The sequence below is a fragment of the Melospiza melodia genome, chromosome 2 (genome assembly GCF_035770615.1).
Source record: "Melospiza melodia melodia isolate bMelMel2 chromosome 2, bMelMel2.pri, whole genome shotgun sequence".
In the NCBI taxonomy this organism is placed as follows: domain Eukaryota; kingdom Metazoa; phylum Chordata; class Aves; order Passeriformes; family Passerellidae; genus Melospiza; species Melospiza melodia.
In genome coordinates, this window is record NC_086195.1 from 64,932,745 (window position 1) to 64,950,874 (window position 18,130).

The window sequence follows — 18,130 nt, forward strand, 5'->3', positions numbered from 1 at the left end:
GTTCTCTGTGACCCTTGCAATCTCTTTCCTGTATCAGGCTCCCCAAACAATTTTTCCATTATTTGGGGATTTTTCACAACTTTTTCTGGTTTAATATTGTTTTGAAGTCTGAGAGATGACTGGGGAGGGTGGGGTGAAGGCAGGGGAGAGGAATCTTTTCACAAATGAAACAGCCTCAAGAGCTCTGGATTTCACCTGCAGTGGGGCTGGAATAGATCTCTGTGAGTCACCTTTTGGAATTTATTTATTTATTTATTTAAATTTTTTTTTGCCCCTTTTCAGTTTTGGTGGCGGAGTTAGAAGACAAATGAGCTGAAAGAAGCACCTTTTAAAAAATCCTTTATTTTTATATCATCCTAGTAAAAATCTTTTATATAAAGGCGAAAGTAGGTATTGCATAGAAGAAACACTGGTGCAAACATCACCCGGTGGGAATGGCATGTTGTTTCTTAGTGTCTACTCTCTACTGCACAACAGATGGCAAGCCCAGAGGGAAACATCTCCAGGTTTCCCCTTGCCAGCTACAGGATGAAGCTGCTCAACTTATGGAAAGAAGTTACATCAGAATTATGTGTGGCCTATTCCATGCTGCTCCCAAGAGCCATCTGCTGGGAAAACATCCTTTTCCTCCTTGCCTTTTCTAAGCCTGACCAATATGTCACCCAGGAAAGACCACAAGGATCAGTCTGGCTGTCTTCTGTGCTTGCAGCCTCCCTGTGTGTGAGCTGTATTTCATGCATAGAAATGGAGCAGGTGGACACAGGATAGGAGAGTTGGCCTGACGTAGCCATAGTCCAGGAACACAAAGCATGACATATCCAATCCAAGGCATCTTCTGTCATCTCAGAGACATTTGTATCATTGTCTTTTAGCATTTCACATGCTACTTAGCTACGGGCACTTTTTTTGAGTACCTTCCACCTGAGTTTCCTGTAACAAACAGCCTTGGTTTTGACCAGGAGTGAGCAGAATTCATGCTAATTCACACTTCATCAGCTTTCAAACAGAGCTTCTTCGAGCATTTCTCCTGTTTTGTCTCTTTGTAATTTCTATGGCAGCTCCCAAGCATGAAGGACAGTAAGACAGCAGGTATGCTACAGTCTGATGGAACACTCAGAGAAACAGCACTTTCACAGACTTGAACTGTGCTTTCATGAATTAGAGATACAGGGAGGTATGCATTTGTACAAATCAATATTTGTGTATATTAAAGATATTTTTACTCAGTATCAGCTTTTATTTAAAAACATGCTAAAAACTTATAGTTAAATAATCAGAGTGACATTTGGGGAAAACACACAGGTAGCCACCCACCAGCATAAGCAAAAAAAAGTGCATACATATGTGAGTCAAAGCTCCCTTTGACCAGTTTACAGGACAATTAGTGCCTTCTCTGACAAACTGACTGCTGCAACCTCACACTTTCCAGAGCTGTTTTTTGCTGCCTGGAAAGTGGTATTACCTTTCTGCATCTTTGAGGATGTCTGTCATCACCTCCCACATCAGAGAGTCAGCTAGAGACACAAATCAGTCCTGCTTTTGACTCCTCTCCTGTAGGTGGCTTCATAGAGATGAATACATGAAGCTCATGTAACTATCTCACTTAATACTGTGCTTAAAATGCCTAAAGTAGTCATTAAAAAAGATTTCAGGATCTATGCTTCTAGATCATGAAATGGAATGAAGCATTCTAGAAAAATAAGTTTGGATGAAAGGCAAAGTAGCTGAGTTTGCAACTACACATTTCATTTCTGAGTTACTCATAAACATCTTTTATTTCCTTATTACTTTCACTAATATATTTTACCATTTTTGTACAAAAACTGACTGCGGATTAAAATGTAAGATGCGGCAGGTACCACTGTGCGACCCAAAAGGACAGAGATGATGCTCCTACTCAGCCCTGCACCTGGCTCTTTTTGAGCACCAGAAAATCTAGAGAAAGCTAAGCACCTCTGCCCAAAGGGAGAATGCAGTGGAGCCATCAGACAAAAACCATCCCGTCTTTTCTTGCAAAAATGGGAACACATCTTAGCAACTTTGGATACAGTCTTACATGTAGCAGCAGATACACTGGGCATCAGAGCCCCTTCTTCAACGTGGAACAGCCATCTCCAGTGAGGCTCAGATGCTCCTGGTCCCAATTTTTGTTAGAAATGGAAGTAAAACTGGATTCAGTTTCTGTGCTTTCCCTCTGCTTCTTCCCTGATTCCTTCAAGGGCTATCCAAGTGAAATAGCTGAACCCATATGGCCTCGTCTGCTTCAGCGGGAAACCAGAGCCCTGTGAAATTTGGGCATTGTGCTCATATGGGCAAGGGCTGTGCTTTAAGAATAGTAACCTTCTTCTTCACTGCAACCCCCAAATTCATCTCTATCTCCCACACATTCACACTCCTTCCTGTCACACTGATTTCATAGGAACTCAAAAAAGTGGCACGGAGGCCACACAAAACACTATTGCTACCAGATGTACAGATGGATGCAGGACTTATTAGAAGATAAATAGGGGACTAAAACCTCCCACGTGTAAAGTGAGTCAACAGCTATTTCAGCCCACAAGAAAAAAGATAGGCAGAATGATACAATGAAAATTACATATTTTTAGAGCTCAGACTGGACATTGTTAGAATCTTATTTACCAGAGGAATAGTTTGAGATGGTGTGGCTCTGAAAGGCACAAAATCTTCATCCTCAACAGTTTCTGAAACTCAGCCCAATAATGTCATACTGAACACCATCTCACCTATGTGTCAATATCTCTTTGGGCATGACACTGGATGAGGTAACCTTTGAAAATTGCTTCTGACAGCTGTCCATGCAAAAAGCAGTGTTTCTTTCAGGGCTGAGTCAAGCCCTGACTGAAGTTTGATCACAGCATCCTCCACTGTCTGAGCCTTTCCTTCTTCCTTCACAAAACAGCAAAAACCTGTTACAATGGGTAAGTGGGTGCCCCTTGCAATGAAGAAGCATTCAAAGCGTTCAAGTTTTCTAACAGGAATGTTGCTAAAAATATGCATTGAGTAAACTACTGCAGTGGATGAACTTGGCGATCTGTCAGCAAAAAACAATTCTCTACTGAAGGTGTGCCAATACAGACCATCTCCCAGTGCTGTTCTGGAAATTGCCCCTTTCCTGCATCATCTGGTCACTCATAATCAAACTGTCCTTTCTAGCTCAGGGAGGTAGCTGTCTTTAGCCTGAGGAAATCCCTACAACTAAGGCCATGGCATGATAATGGTGCCATCAAATTGCCATCCCCTTCCTTCACATCCAGCAGCTTGCCATGCCTTGGGCAAACTTTTTGAAGCAGACAACACAGTCAGTGAAGTCTGCTGCCAGTAGGTCAGACTGCAATCTCTCTCCTTTGTGCTGGCAGTAACTTGCTTAGTCAGTGCTTTTAGCTTTCAAAGTAGCATGACATAAAGCAGCCAGGCACTGCTTTGGGTGAGTAAAGGCATTGGAACTTTGCCTTGCAGAAGCAGGAAGCTCATCATCTGGTCCAATGGGAAGGCTTTGCATTCCATCAGAGGAAAGAGTCTCTGATTTTAAAGGAAATACCTTTGTTACAGTAAGGGCATCAAGGCCCTAATAAAGGTAGGTGCTGCCTCCCCATGGACTTGAGAAAAGTTAAGTCTTGCCTGCACCTACTATCAACTTTGCAAAACAGGTCCTCTGGAGATCGCACAGCAGTTCCCAAATTAATGTACAATAGATGTGTAAAACCAAAAACAGTAAGAAGTTATAAGTCAGGCAACTAAATTCTAAGCTATATCCATCATAATAATAATAATCATCATTATAATAAAAAAGTATACACCGTAAGGTACAAGAAGCTGCAAAGCAAAGCAGCTCCAAATCCAAGGACTATCAGTTAGAGTGGCTTTTCCGAGTCTTCCAGTAAATCAGACATAAGGGTTGAAAGCCTAATGGAAGACTTTGAAGAATTCTCCCTTGATGTCAAACACACATAATTTTTGCACATATAGCATGGATTAGTAGAGCAAAACATTTTCTTAAGTTAAGAAACATTCTTAGAGCAGATCTATGATTTCGTGTAGAAAATCCATTTGTTTGGGGAGTTTCCCCCCTCTTTGGCAAATAAATGGCAAATGTGAAACAGAAGAAAAAAAAAGAGTCAAATAAGTTGTGATAATAACTGGACAAGTAACAACAAAGTGGATCTGTCAATGGGACGGATTTCCTCAGCAGGGCTAGGCGTGATGCTCCTTGCAGTCATTCTTTGTGTTCATTTTATGATGAGACAGAAGGGTTGATGTGATAATGTTTCCGAGGCTTTAGGCATCATATTTTTTGCCAGTCCTGTGAATCTGCTGGAATAGTGTCATGGAGAAGGCCATGCCAAGAATCTGAAGGAAAACAAACAATAAGGGCTTTACTACAGGAAGGTTGCCAAAACTACACTGCTGACCTGTGTTCGTGGCCCAGCTGTAGTTTGAACAGTCATTCTACACAAGCCATATGTCTCAAGCTTCAACACCGAGCAGTAAATCTGACTGTATGTTGTTCAGGCACATAGTGAAGTCCAGGGTTGTATCTGTCAGAGCACAGATGGAAGCAAAAAAGCTCTTGGGGTTCTTTGCTGTATGTGCAACAATTTTTTGGAATCAGTACATACAAGTCATTCTTCCCTTTCACCCAACAACTTGTGCTTGTTCAGTCAGGTAACTGTGACTGAAAATATCAGATTCAGATATTCTCCCCCTAAAGTATGGCAGTGATAGAATCATAGAATATCCTGAAGGGACCCACAAGGATCATTGAGTCCAATTTGTGGCCCTGCACAGGATAACAAAAATCACAATATGTGCCTAAGAGCATTGTCCAAATGCTTGAACAAGCATTGGTGCCATGACCATTTCCCCAGAGCAAGAACCCCAAAACCTTAAGAGATTATTATTATACTTCTGCACTTGGTTTTTTTAAACATATCAACCTCCTTAGTTCAGTGGCCATGATTTGACTAATTTTGATAATTTCTAGAACTTGCTTTCAAAATGAAAAATCAACCAGTTCCTGAAAGGACAGTGTAACAGATGGCTTAATATAGGAACTCCAAAGAAGTACCCTGAAGTCAAAACATGGGCAAGCAAAACCCCAGTGTAGCATGTCTTCTTTGCAGGACTGATTACTGACCTGCTTCCTTTCTGAGCACGTGGCCTTAAATTAACTCATAAAACAAATCTGACATTTTTGAAATAAGATTCTAACTCAAAGCAGTTGAGCATCAGTTTTCACACAGCAGAGCCAAGAATGCTGACAGCAAATCAAAGCCATGTTGGAAAACATCAGACCAGTATTACCTGCATTATGAGGACACACATCCCAATCGAGCCAAGGACATGCTTATTGTCATCAAACCAGCTCATGACTTTCTCGTAACATCCCTGAAATGATGAAAGACGAAAATTGAAACTTCAAGGTCACGTTTTCTTTCATGTGCATTCTCTTTAATTTGTTCCTTCCCACCCCTACCTAAGACTTGACCTGGGCAAAGTGAGCCTTACCGTTTTCCACAGTGATTCAGTAGAGTTCCGTCCACAGTCTTGGGAGTTTTCCATACAGCATCGGTCTGGAACAATGTTTTCTCCCAGCACTGGGTACCAATCCGTATAGTCATTCACACCACAGCATTTCATCTGTGCAGAAGCAAAGGATTTATAAATTAAGTAGCACAATTTGTAAATCACGCACAACCACAAACTTTTATTTCCACTAAACCACTCTGTACTTTCAAAAAGGCCACCACAACACTTTTGTAGTTTTATGGTATTCTGTGGTTGCTGATCACCTAAAGCAAATACTGAAAAACACAAAGAAAACACAAAACCAAATAAAGTAAATGGCTCCAGACACAAATCTTCTTATTAGAGAGACACAAGCCCAAACACCAAAACAAGGTCATAAGCACAACTGAAAAAAGCAAAATCCTGCCAAAGCTGCAGTGCCACCTATGCAGGTTTTGCTGCCTCTCTGCTCTTACAGATCATATCTATGCCTGTAATAGCCACAGAGAATCCCAGACAGGTAAGCATCTTTCACCTCACAGAGTATGCTTTGATCCTAGGTTTCACAGCATTCCCTGCATTTCAAGAGAGCAAAATCAGAAATCAAAACCTGCATTAGCCATCTTTTAGACTAGACATGGATGCCACTGCAGCAGCCTTGATGACCAAATAGTTACTTTTTTACTATTGAGAAAATGTTACCTCTGCTTGAATGATATTCCATGCATTTTTCAGTCCAATATTATTTTCTGAATTGTATAGCTTCATTCCTTCCTTCAAATCCTTCTTTGCACTCTCACTGACCTGCACCATGTAGAAGACAGAGGAAGTCAATGCACTGCTATTCAGAGGAAAGGACCAAACGGTACAGACACACATGGAAAATGTCCATCTTTTACCTTCTCTCACCACAAACTTAAGATGGATAAAAAGCTTGAGCTTCATAAATCATTGGGACCTTTAAGCAGCTGTCAAGGCCTAGTCTTTCCCTCAGACAGCAAAACAGTGGGTTAATTCTCTTGAGATAGGAGACCCCTGCCACAAGTCCATCAAACAGTCATCATCTGATTAAAACTAACTGAAAATGAACAGCATCTATCTGCTGAGCTTGCTGTAACCTTGCCAGAGGCAGCTGTTGGCAATACCCCACAGCAGCCTCTCCTGCCTTAACCTGTGGGCTTTTCTAATTTGCTAATACCACAAAACCAGAGTCCTGGCTTCCCAGCCTTAGTGGAGTTATTCTTGCATGGGTTCAGGCAGGCTACAGTCAATAGCCAGTACAAAATCAGTTGAAAAAAGACAATTTTGTTTTTCTCCTTGTGGGAGCAAGCTTGTAGGATTTATGACTTTCAAATGTGCTCTTCCTTATTTAGAAGACAAAGTTGGAATGCTTAACAGGATATCTGAGATGTCCCATTTCTTGTTTTAATTTCAGTCTGAGCCCAGAGTCCTGGATGCAGGTAGGTACCTTGCCTCTGACAGTAGTGAACTGGTAGAAGAGAAAGGATTATGGTCCTGGCATAAAGGTCAGCAATTTTATAAGATCTGTTTCATCCCTCTTTTACAACCCAGTCAAAATCAGCAGTTCACCTCAGCTCCCTGAAAGTAGCAGGCATCATAATGACAACCTGAGAAGATATAAAGGTCTGGGAGGAGCTGTTTTAGAGTAAGTCTGGACATATTCACACTGTAAGGTTCTGTGTTTAGCAGAGATCTCCAGTTCCCCAGTCGCTTTTGCAGTGTTATGTATCTGATGGGCCAGCCAGTTGTGCCTAAGTCACTTAGTCACTCTGAGATAGCAGATTCCTACAGATGGGCTTTATGAGAAACTATCTCTTGATCCATTTTGCATTCACATTGATCTCTCTGGGACTGCCCAGTAAAGTGAGACAACTGGTGGCATTTGGAATAACCTGTGAATATCTCATGCCTCTCTCCTCCAGTCCTGTTTCAAGGGCTGGCCCTAAGAAGCTATAGGGTTTTAAACAGGACCTTCCACAACCCAGGACTACAAGATGACCAGCTTCTTGCAGACATCAAACATGTTGAAGGCTATCTAAGGACAAGATGAAAAGGGAGGCTCTGGATCATGATTTTATTTCAGGGATTTGTCTCCTGCTTGTTTTCCTCATCACTTCCTCCTTCCCCTTCAGAAGCAGCTCACAATAGACAGCCAAAGTCTCAAGGTTAAACCTTCACCAAAGTGAAGATCCAGGAGAACTCACATACTTTCATCAAACAAAAAACTAAACCAGGTTTACATGCTAGTAGAGATACTTAATCAATATGGCATATTTGCTTACCTTGTCCATATAAACAAAGAATAAAATGACTAATATCAGCTCAGCCAGGAGAATTATCAGCAAAACGATGAAAAACTAGAACAAAGAAAAAGAGACAGTGTACACACACTTGCCAAGTAGAGAGTAAACCTAGAGCTCCTAGAAACTATGAAGATGACAGGCTTTCTACCAGGTTGCAGGTTTCAGCCATGCTTTTGTCCTGCTCCTTTTGACTGCTATGACAGCACACAGTCCTGGGAGTCACTTTCCTTCACACAGACTACAGGACAGATGCTAAATCCCTTAGCGCAAAGATGAATGCGCCGTGCCTCAGAAATGATTCCCTAGCAGATGGGCTTGAACCACATGTGACTGTGGAATAGTCATCATATTACTCAGCACTTCTATTCCCAACTCTGTATCTGAAATCCCTCTCTCCGCAGAGGCATCCCAAGTGTGAGTTCTAGTTGTTTCTCACTACTTTTCAGGCCAAGGAGGCATTTATTTTCATACCTTTATGCCCTAGTGGACTCCAGACAGGGATGGCACCTGACCCCAGACACTGGGGAAGAGAAGCAGTGCACAGCTAGCTCTTCAACTGGTAACTCATGACAGTCATGATAGTATGAAATTACTTTTGCAGAACCTCATAAGAATATACAATCTTTCTTAAAAAATGAAGCTGGTGTTGCAGTTAGTGTGGATGAATCACATGGACTTCAATACTAATCTCTGTTTGCTTTCCTAACTGTACAACACACAAAACCAAGCAATCAGATAGGAAAAAACTAGGTGCATATTTTGCCTCCAGTTTAATTCTCTGAGGTGGTTTAAGGAATTCTGCCTAGCTGTTCCCCAATGCCATATAAGAGAGAGTTTTGCACAAGGAAAATCTGCTGCTTAATGTCACAGCATCTGGATTTGTAAACTGTGACTGAACTGGAACCTGTCTGCCTTGAAAGCCCCCCTCCCACCTTCTGCCACAATACCCCTCTCCTTGTAGGGGGGGTCTCCTCTCCCCAGCATTTTTTTTGGAGGGGAATATTTATATTGGGGGGGGGTTTATTATATATTCCCCCATATAACCTCCCATCATTATTCAGGGAAGCTAATGATGAAACCTTCTGGGTTTATGCAAGAGGAAAGATCCACACTGTGCTTTCTGAGACAGGTTCCCAACCTCTGTGCTTCAGTGCTGGTCAGAGAATTTCAAGGGTCAGACTATTTATTTTTTACTGATAAGGCCTGGCAGAGACCTTGACTTCTCAGATGGTTTCCACCATCCTCTGACAAAGGCCTTAGATAAAGGCAATGTAGAAAATAGCCATGAGAGGCTTTGAACAAAAAATTTTTTCAGTCAGTCCTTCCAATAGACATTTCCAGAAGGGCTATCCAGGTTGATCCTACAGTTCATGCTTAACCATTCAGAAGTGACTGATAGCAATTTGCTTTGCTACCTAATACATTAGTGCACATAGTAACAAGGACACATTTGCTAATACACCATTGATAGCACTGTAACCAAAGCTGTGGGATGTCACACTGCAAGCCTACAGAAGATTGAAAGCCAAGGGCAATGCCACAGTGAGCCACAAGACTATTTTGCTCAGGTCATTCAAATAAAATAATAACAAGGCAACAGCCACTGTTTTTAGTGAAAAGGAGTACTGATGTCTTACGCTCAACAGCAGGCACTTGTTTTCCTTGATAGCACCTAGGCAGCCCAGGAAGCCGGTCACCATGATCACTGTGCCAATGGCAATGACTAGGTTGGCAGCTGAAAGTGACGGGAAGCTGGGAGAAAACGTGGCGAAGTTCCCTTGTGACACTGACAGCCAGATGCCCACGCCCAGCAGACCACAGCCACATAACTGCAAAGAGACAAACAAAAGAAAGGTTTCACCATTAACAGAAATGTCATTGTCTCCTTCCCCTGAAACTCTGAAAAGAAAGAATTTCACAAGCAAGGTCTCAAGTAAATGTTCTGAAGTAATGCTCTCAGTGGCCTGATGTTGAAACAAAGTGAAATTAAATGTTTGTACTTAAACTTGGTCACATCACCTGTACTCATAATTCTATTTAAAAGCCACTGGATGGCAGAATTCTCTTCTGAGAGACTTAGCACATGAAACCAGGGCTACCCACTGATGTCCCAACAGCAACACAGAGCAATTTTTCTCTGTGAAAATAAAAAATATTATTTGAACGAATGCTCTGTTGCACTTATTTGTGCAGTCATCTGCAATGTCTCAGAGTATTCAGCCCTGTATTGCCTCATCCTACAGGAGGCAAAGAAGTCCTGAAGACATTTACAATCAAAAGCATAATTTCAGTAAATATTTGTCATAAAATGCCCAGTCACAGTACCCAGGTTGGGCTTAGTACAAGTTCTCATAGCTTTAGTGTTGATAGCCAGTGATCACAAAATGTCACCAAAATCAGATGTCTAGATAAATTATGTATAGGAAGCTCAAGCCTTATGCAAGATGCTCACAGGCATTCCCAAGGGAAGCAGAGTAACAAATGCACTGGGTAACACAGAGGAAACATTCAGGAATCTTGTAAGGAGACTGGGAAGCACCTTTTCGTCCAAAACTCAACACACAGTAACTCCACAGAGTGGCTGGGGAGCTCTGCATCACCAGGTATGGATAAATGTCACAACATCTGTGTTGTATCACAGAGCTGGACACAGCTGCAACAGGAGTGTGAGTAGTGGGAGAAAGTCAAACCCCAGCTATGCCTATGAAAAGACTGGTGCAAAACACACACACATGCATGTGGCAGGGTAGGACTTTCATCTCTCCCTTCAAATTTGTCCTCTCCACTAAATGAGCTTGAATTGATTTCTCATTGCCTTTCATGAGATGTCAGCAAGGTCAGTGTGAACTTGGAGTAGTAAAGAGCTGTGGGGGGATGCAAAACAGAAGCCACCTGATCATATTCTGCTGTAGGACCCAGTGGACATGGCCACAGGTTCAAACTGTCTGCAGCTCATGGAATCAGCCATCCTACTGCTCCTGCTTTAAATTTCATCTACTCTGTCCTTGAATTGCTGCAGTTTTGGTGCCTCAAGCTCACTCAGGAATCCACCCTATAGTTCAGCTGTTTCCACCATTAGATGAAAACTGCAGGCAGGGGCTGAGAGCTTAATGGTTCAGGAGGTCAGGAACAGCTCTCACCACACAACATTCATTTAAAGTATTAAATGGCGTTTCTAAGCTGCCAGGGCTGCCATTGCCATTAGCTGATGGCACTTTAATCAATGACTTCATGACACTCCACAGATGAGTCTGTAAATGTTTCCAAAGAAGTTTCTACCAAAGACCAAAATTGTTCAGTGTAACTTTCCATAAGATCCTGAATTCACACTTAAAAGGTCATTCACAAAGATGTTCCTAGGACTTCCAAACTCTATTAAGTTCAGAAGTCACAGCCTTAGCTCAAGTGTTTTGAAAGAGTGCAATGAATTCTGGAATCATGAGGCCAAAAGCAATAGATCACTGCAGATAAACAAGGCGGTGGTAAGTGCAAGCTCAGGGAAAAAAGCTTACAGAGGAAGGACGAGTAGAGGACAAAAAGGAGTACATATGATTAATACAAAGCTCACCCCATAAAGGATGACACCTCAGAATCCAACATCAATTATGAGATCCTAGCAAAAGAAACAGAAAAAAGAAGCCCTAGCCAGCATCTCTTAACCATTTGAAAAAATCCTGCAGCACAATCCTTGAAAGAGATTTGGTCCAGAAGAGAAAGGTGGCCAGGAGATTACTTCAGAAGGTCCATGTTTATGTTTACTTATAAAAAGTCAGAAGCACCTAATTGCTTAAATAAGGGAAAGCAGAGTAACACTGGAAGTTCAGATGACATAAAACATCAGGTGAGGGAGGGGTTGTTAAAGGCTGATCTATGCAACTGGGATTCTCTTGTGCCTGAAGAGTAAAAAGTCAGAGATTTGATAAAAGACATGACAACCTAAAAACTTCCACAAGGTGGCATCCCATACCAAATAGCACTAAAAGTTTAAGACAAATTTCATATTTCTTCTCTCCACAGTTCCTCGAATTTTGTGCTTTCTTCTCTGTTTTCCTCTCTGCCATTCTACTGCACAGCAGTACTGCTGAAGCTAAAATTTATGCTTTAAACTTCAGGTCCCATGACAAATGCTTTTTTCACTCATGCTTCTTTAAAAAATCCCAAATAATTCCACTGACATGGAACTTAATTGCATACAACCATACCAACCAAAGCTGGCTAGGATTCTAGCAATAAAATACCCTTCACTGACATTTTATTCTATACCAGTCTCATTTTTTATACAATGTGAACACTACAAAAATGCTCTGACAAATATTTGTTCTCACAGTTCTCACAGGATCCACCTCTTTCTGTTCGGAACAACTGAATCCTGGAGTGTGAAAGCAGCAAGAATATATCAAGTCATCTTATTAATTCCTTTTTCACCATATAATTAAATAATATATGCTGCTTGGTATTTAATTGGGTGAGAGTGATGGCACTGACTTTCCTTCCCCAGAGAAATGGTTCAACAGAGTAATAAATTTCACTGGATTTTTTTTTCCTCAAAAACTGTTGGCTCGTTTCCCTCTCATGATTAGAAATCATCATCCTCTAGGCAACCATCAAATCTCTCCTTCCCCTGCTGTTTATGTCACTGCAGAACACTATCATAAAGTCAGTCACTTTTACTTATAGGGCAATTTATCCAAGCTATGGTACACACATTTTGAGCTTAAAAGCAAAAGGAACACCAATGTTCCTCACAGGTTCTCCCACACTTTGAATTCACTTCACTACCTCAATGTCTATCTGTGTTATCACTGTGTCCAGAAAACATTAGGAGTATCAAATACTTTGAGGGAAATTAGAACTCCAGATAAACTTAGAGAGAAAGAAACCCCAAAACAAGCCTTTCCCTAACAAGTGCTATCACCAGAACAGGGAAGGAGCTCATTTATTTTATTCCTCATTTTTGAGCATGATATTAACTAATACAACAATACAAACTTTCACAATAGAGCACCATACCCAAGTTTAGCTGCCTTAACCATAAAAATGATACAGGAAGAGTTTACAAGACCCAGGAAAGGACAACACAGATGGCCAGATGTATGCCAAGACTGACATATTGTACAGAAGGCTATTGTGCACAGGATTATCTAGCCTGGGAGGAATTATTAAACAGGATGTGAATGAAATGTTCACAACTCTAGAGGTCAGTCAGAAAACCCAACAGCCTGCGTCTCAATCCTTTCCAATAACAGGAACAAGGGGAATATTAGCAAGCATTTGTAGTACATTTTGCTTCACACAACTGAGAAATAAATTCATTAATTACGCCACAAGAATCAAACACTGTGCCCACAATTGCCAGTAAGGGCTAGATAATTTTTAATATTGGCAATAGCATTTGTGGTTTCTTAGCATGTACACAAATAATGACATTTCATGCTTCTCAGAGTAAGATCATGTGTGCAGAATCCAGCAAAACTACCAAGCGGCAACAAGCTGGGGTAAAGAAGGGGTAGGAAATGCCATTCTGGTAATATTTTTAATTGAATAATATTGATAGACTTGCCCTTGAAGTCACTGAACAGCATCAGAAAAAGGAAACTGATAAGGAAGGCACTACCAAGAGGAAAAGGGACGAGGCGATATTCTTGTTGACTTTTGCAGTTATTCAATCCCATGCAAAGAATGCTTGATGGAAAAGCTGCACAAATAGGTGTGTGAAAGAGAAAGAGTTTGTTCTTGACATCAGATCTTCTAGTGCTGCTTAAACACCAGGAGAGCTCTTAACACACTTGGAATAGAACAGAGACATTTAAAAACTAAATAATGAGAGACAACCACAAGGGACAAAAAGAAGCAAGTGTCTCAGTTTGTACTCCACCTCCAAAAACATGCCCATGGCCATCTGTGGCCCAGTTACAGAGAGCAGAAAGCTCCAAGGAGATCTTGCCTGAAGCAAAAACGATACAATGAAAAATACACTCTACAGCTTATATATGGCCCCATAAAATGGCAAAAAGCACAGGAGGTTTGTTACAAGGAAATACTGACAGCATGATTGCAAAAAAAAGTATCAGAGCTGGGAACTGATTTTAGGACAACTGCAGTGACAAAAGAGACACTCTGAATTAGGTTCTGAGGGACTTCTGTTGAAACAGAAAGTCAACAGGAAGATGACTTGCACCAAAAGGACAAGCATGAAGAAGCCATGAGGACAAGGAGAATGCACCACTAAAGCTTAGCACAGAAAGTGTCCAGTGTCCAGATGGCTCTCAAAACCCTCCCCTTTGTTGGGGTCTGCAACACTTTGGAAAAGCTGCCAGTAATATTATCCTTCTGTTTGGTAAGTTCCACAGGATAAAGGTGACCTATCTCAAGTCTTCTTTTCAAGACAGAGATTTTCTATCATTTCTCTAACTGACTCTTTGACCAATGAGTGTGCAGATGAGGTAAGGAAGACAATGGCCCTTATAAAGCAGCAAAGTCTTCTCACTCTGATCCTGGGGTTTGGGGGTTTTTGTGTGTTTTGGGGAGTTTTTGAGTATTTTCCCCTCTCCTTCATTTATGGTATCTTAATGTATTACAGATCAGAATAACTGCTCTGGGAGGAGGCAGGGGTGAGAACTACATGGTTTCCACCACTTCAAAACACACTCCAGAACAGAGATAGGTTTTCTGCAAATTGACTTTTTGGATGCCAATTGCCAACTCTGGATTTGGGTGGTTAAACCATCTCTGGAAAGGGCTGGTGCTTAAAGGAGATTTTCAGGTAAGATTAGATAAATTTTCCTGCACTGTCTAGATAATCCACAGGATTAATCAAAACTGGGACTTAACAGCTGACAATCTCAGAGGTCTCTTGCAAAGCAAGATCATCTTCTAAATACGATCTAAAGTACTGCAAGGACACCAAAACCTGAGTTCTTCAGGCATATACTAGAAAATTAGAGTATGGAAGTAGGTGAACATACTAAAATAAAACCTACTTAGTGCTACTGCCAGAGCAATGTGGCAGATTTAAACTCCTCTACAACATTCCTATGAACTGAGCATTGATGGAAGACAAGGGAATCATTTTGATGTCTTCTTTGAGTCTAGTTCTGTAACAGCTGTACCGACAGCCTGTGTGTAATAGAAGGTACAGAGCTGGAATTTGTGCAAATGCTGAGTTTCCTTAATCCATCTGCCAGAGAAAGCATTTATTATCTTCCTAGGGTCACTCTCCCAAGCCGTACTCCTGGGATGGTCCTGACAAACTCAAATGAGGCATCAGCGACTGTGATCTTCTGTGGGGCAAGCAGAGGGAGAGCTATCCTGAGGAGCATTAAATTCTGACACTTTTATCAGTCTGTGTTTTTGAAATGTGTCCCAGAAGCCTTAAGATTTGGCTTGGATGCTCTTCCCTGGACACTCTGGAGTCTTCAATAAAGGATGTGCTCTGTGAAAGGAAGTTGTAAGACCTGGGTTTGCTTGGTTTGTCAAGAACAGCCTAAAATTCTCTTTATTCAGTTGAAGGGCAGCTCAGGTACTTCAGGCTGCACTTTAGGAGAAACTTTCACTGAGAAATTAGTACAGCACTGGAAGAAGTTACCAAAAAGGTGTCAAAGCCTCCAGTCACAGAAGTTTTCAATGCTTTGCTACAGGCAGTCATGGTTGACCTGAGCTAGCACTAGCAGCAGCACCACTTGGTATGACTTGAAGAGATTCCTGTCAAGCAACATTTCTATTATTTTATAATTTCCTCAGCTACCATGTTCTTCCTAATTTGTGAAAAATACAAAACCATGTCATTTCTAATGAACACATGAAATCTCTTTCCTGTGGAAGCCCTGTGGGGAGAGCTGTCTTGCTATGCTGGGGAATCAGCACACTTGTGTGTGTGTCTCCAATGCCTGCACATTTTATGGCAGGGAGTTGCCATTTTGTTTACATTTAACAAACACCATTGCTCTGCGATTGGCTGAACACAGCTGTAAAATGGACAGAACATTCTTTAATAAGATCTAATGGAATAAATAATTCAAATTATATATAATAAATATAAACAGTAAAAGGCTGTTTTGTTGTCCCCCACTTTATCAGACTGCAGAACAAGCCCTGACATGTCTGAAGTGAGGGAAGATTTCAAGAATGTGGAAGAGGAACAAAAGGATGACGGACATAGACACGCTGAGATGTGCCCAAGGGTTACAGACCCGGCCTACTGGGCCAATGCTGTTTAACCTCTTCATTAAGGACGATGGGACAGAGTGTCCCCTCAGCAAGTTTGTAGATAAACTCGAGTAGCTGACACAGCAGATGGCAGAGCTGCCCCTCAGAGACCTGGACTGGATGAAGAATCAGGCAGAGAGGATGTCTGAGGAAGTTCAACAAGGCGGAATGCAGAGTCCTGCACCTGGGGAGGAATGACCTTGTGCACCAGGACACACCAAGGCCTGAGAGGCTGGGAAGCAGCTCTCCAGTGGAGAGCCTGGAGTGCTGGTGAACAACAAGCTGATCAGAAGCCAGCAATGCAACCTCAAAGCAAAGAAGGCCTACAGCACCCAGGGCTGCACTAGGAAGAATGTGTCTGGCAGTTTTGAGTGCTGTCCTCTCCCCCTACTCAACACCAGTGAATCCAGCACAACTGGAATGCCATGTCCACTTCTGGGCTCCCCAATACAAGATGGACATTGGTGAACACTAGGAAGGGAAAGGAGCCTCCTAAGAGGCTGAGAGGGCTGGGACTGTTTGTCCACAAGAAGAGGAAGCTCAGGGGGTTCTTACTGACCTGTATAAATTCCTGATAAAAGGCACTGAAGAACAGGGAGCTGCTCTCCTCTTAGGAGGGCTCAGTGACAGGACAAGATGACCACAAAATTCGATGCAAGACTTGCAAGGGGGACCAAACACTGAAGTAATGTTTCCAGAGCAGCTGAGGAGCTTCCATCTGTGGAGATATTCCAAACCTAACTAGACACTGTACAGTCTGTCTGTAGACTAGAGAGTCTCTACAGTCTCTGTTCTAGCTGACTCTACTCAAGCAATGGACAACAGATTATATGACCTCAACATGTCCCTTCCCACCTTTTCCATTATTCTGTTAAGAGATAAGCTCTCAGATATCAATTAATAGCTTTATTCCAGGGGTATTCTCAACTATGCACACATACCCATCCTTTTTTCCCCCTCCAGTACCCAGCGTCCTCCTGAACAGGTAAGGAATAAACACACTCAATTATTCACAGCCTGTGTCCAAGACAAGCACAGCCCTGATTTTCTAATGATTGCCATTAATAATTTGGGGATAAGCACTTCATTCATGAAATTTCTAGGTGACAAATTGTCAGTATTTTAAACTAAGTGTAGAGAAATGTAGCAGTAGAAAGGAAACAAAGGACTAATTTAAAGGAACATAACTTGTAGAATGATATTCCCAAATACAGACTTCCTGCAAAATGATTTGGGAAAAACTGATGTAAAAAAGCAGTGTCAAAACAAATGAGGCATTACTTTGGACTGCAGTAGTTCTTCTCCCAGAACTTCACAGCTATCTTGAGTGGCATGCACAAAGCAAAAATCAACAAAATTCTCCCTGCCTGCAGGTGTGAAAGGTCAGATTGAGTTGTTCCAATGTCAGCATTATCATCTTTTTGTGTCTAAGTCACAATGCCCAAAGTGCAATTGGCAAAAAAGACTGAACATTTGAAGAGGATTCAGAGATGATGTATAAAGAAGGATTAAAATGTGTACAACACTGTTAAGTGATGGTTAAACTCAGAGGACAGGAAGGAGAATGGAGGCAGAACTTCAAAATTACTATTAGAAAAAAAAAATTAAACATTATACATCAACTTCCAAAACTCCTGAAATCAGAAGGACTGGCAGGGCCCTAACCACTTATTTGCTGTATGGAAAAACATCAAAGACAAAAGAGAGTTCAAAAAGTCAAAGACAACATATCTAAAATCCAGAGAATACCCAATCTAGAAGAAGGAATTATGCAGTCACTCCACAGAGGAGAAATGACTGGAAGGATATTTAACAAAAAATCCATAAAGGCTGTAAACTTTTTAAAGGCTATAAAATTCATAGTGCCCAAAAAGGACTTGTGGTTCCTACAGAAACACTAACCTTATGCATGCATTAGAATGTGCAGTTACACCGTCCCTGATAACAGACTGACAATAATAGCTCATTTAAAATATAGTAACAAAGCATTATACATAATCTTCACATTAAACCATTTTCTCATTAGTAAGCATGGGGATAAGAGCTGAAAAATTCTCTAAGCAATTCACCATAAT

The 18,130-nt window shown here is 41.4% G+C and overlaps 1 protein-coding gene across 5 annotated transcripts in view; it reads right to left on the reverse strand.

Annotated features, from left to right (window-relative positions):
- Positions 1–322: 322 nt before the first annotated feature.
- TSPAN9 (tetraspanin 9) overlaps positions 323–18,130 on the reverse strand; it is a 169,046-nt gene continuing 151,238 nt past the window's right edge. For all 5 annotated transcript variants that reach the window (XM_063148616.1, XM_063148613.1, XM_063148615.1 and 2 more), the window contains 6 exons: positions 9,488–9,679; positions 7,830–7,904; positions 6,229–6,330; positions 5,527–5,658; positions 5,323–5,406; positions 323–4,368 (listed from right to left, as the gene is read on the reverse strand). In XM_063148616.1, the coding sequence (XP_063004686.1) occupies positions 4,297–4,368; positions 5,323–5,406; positions 5,527–5,658; positions 6,229–6,330; positions 7,830–7,904; positions 9,488–9,679 (657 nt within the window). In that variant the 3' untranslated portion in view covers positions 323–4,296. The remainder of the gene's footprint in view (positions 4,369–5,322; positions 5,407–5,526; positions 5,659–6,228; positions 6,331–7,829; positions 7,905–9,487; positions 9,680–18,130) is intronic.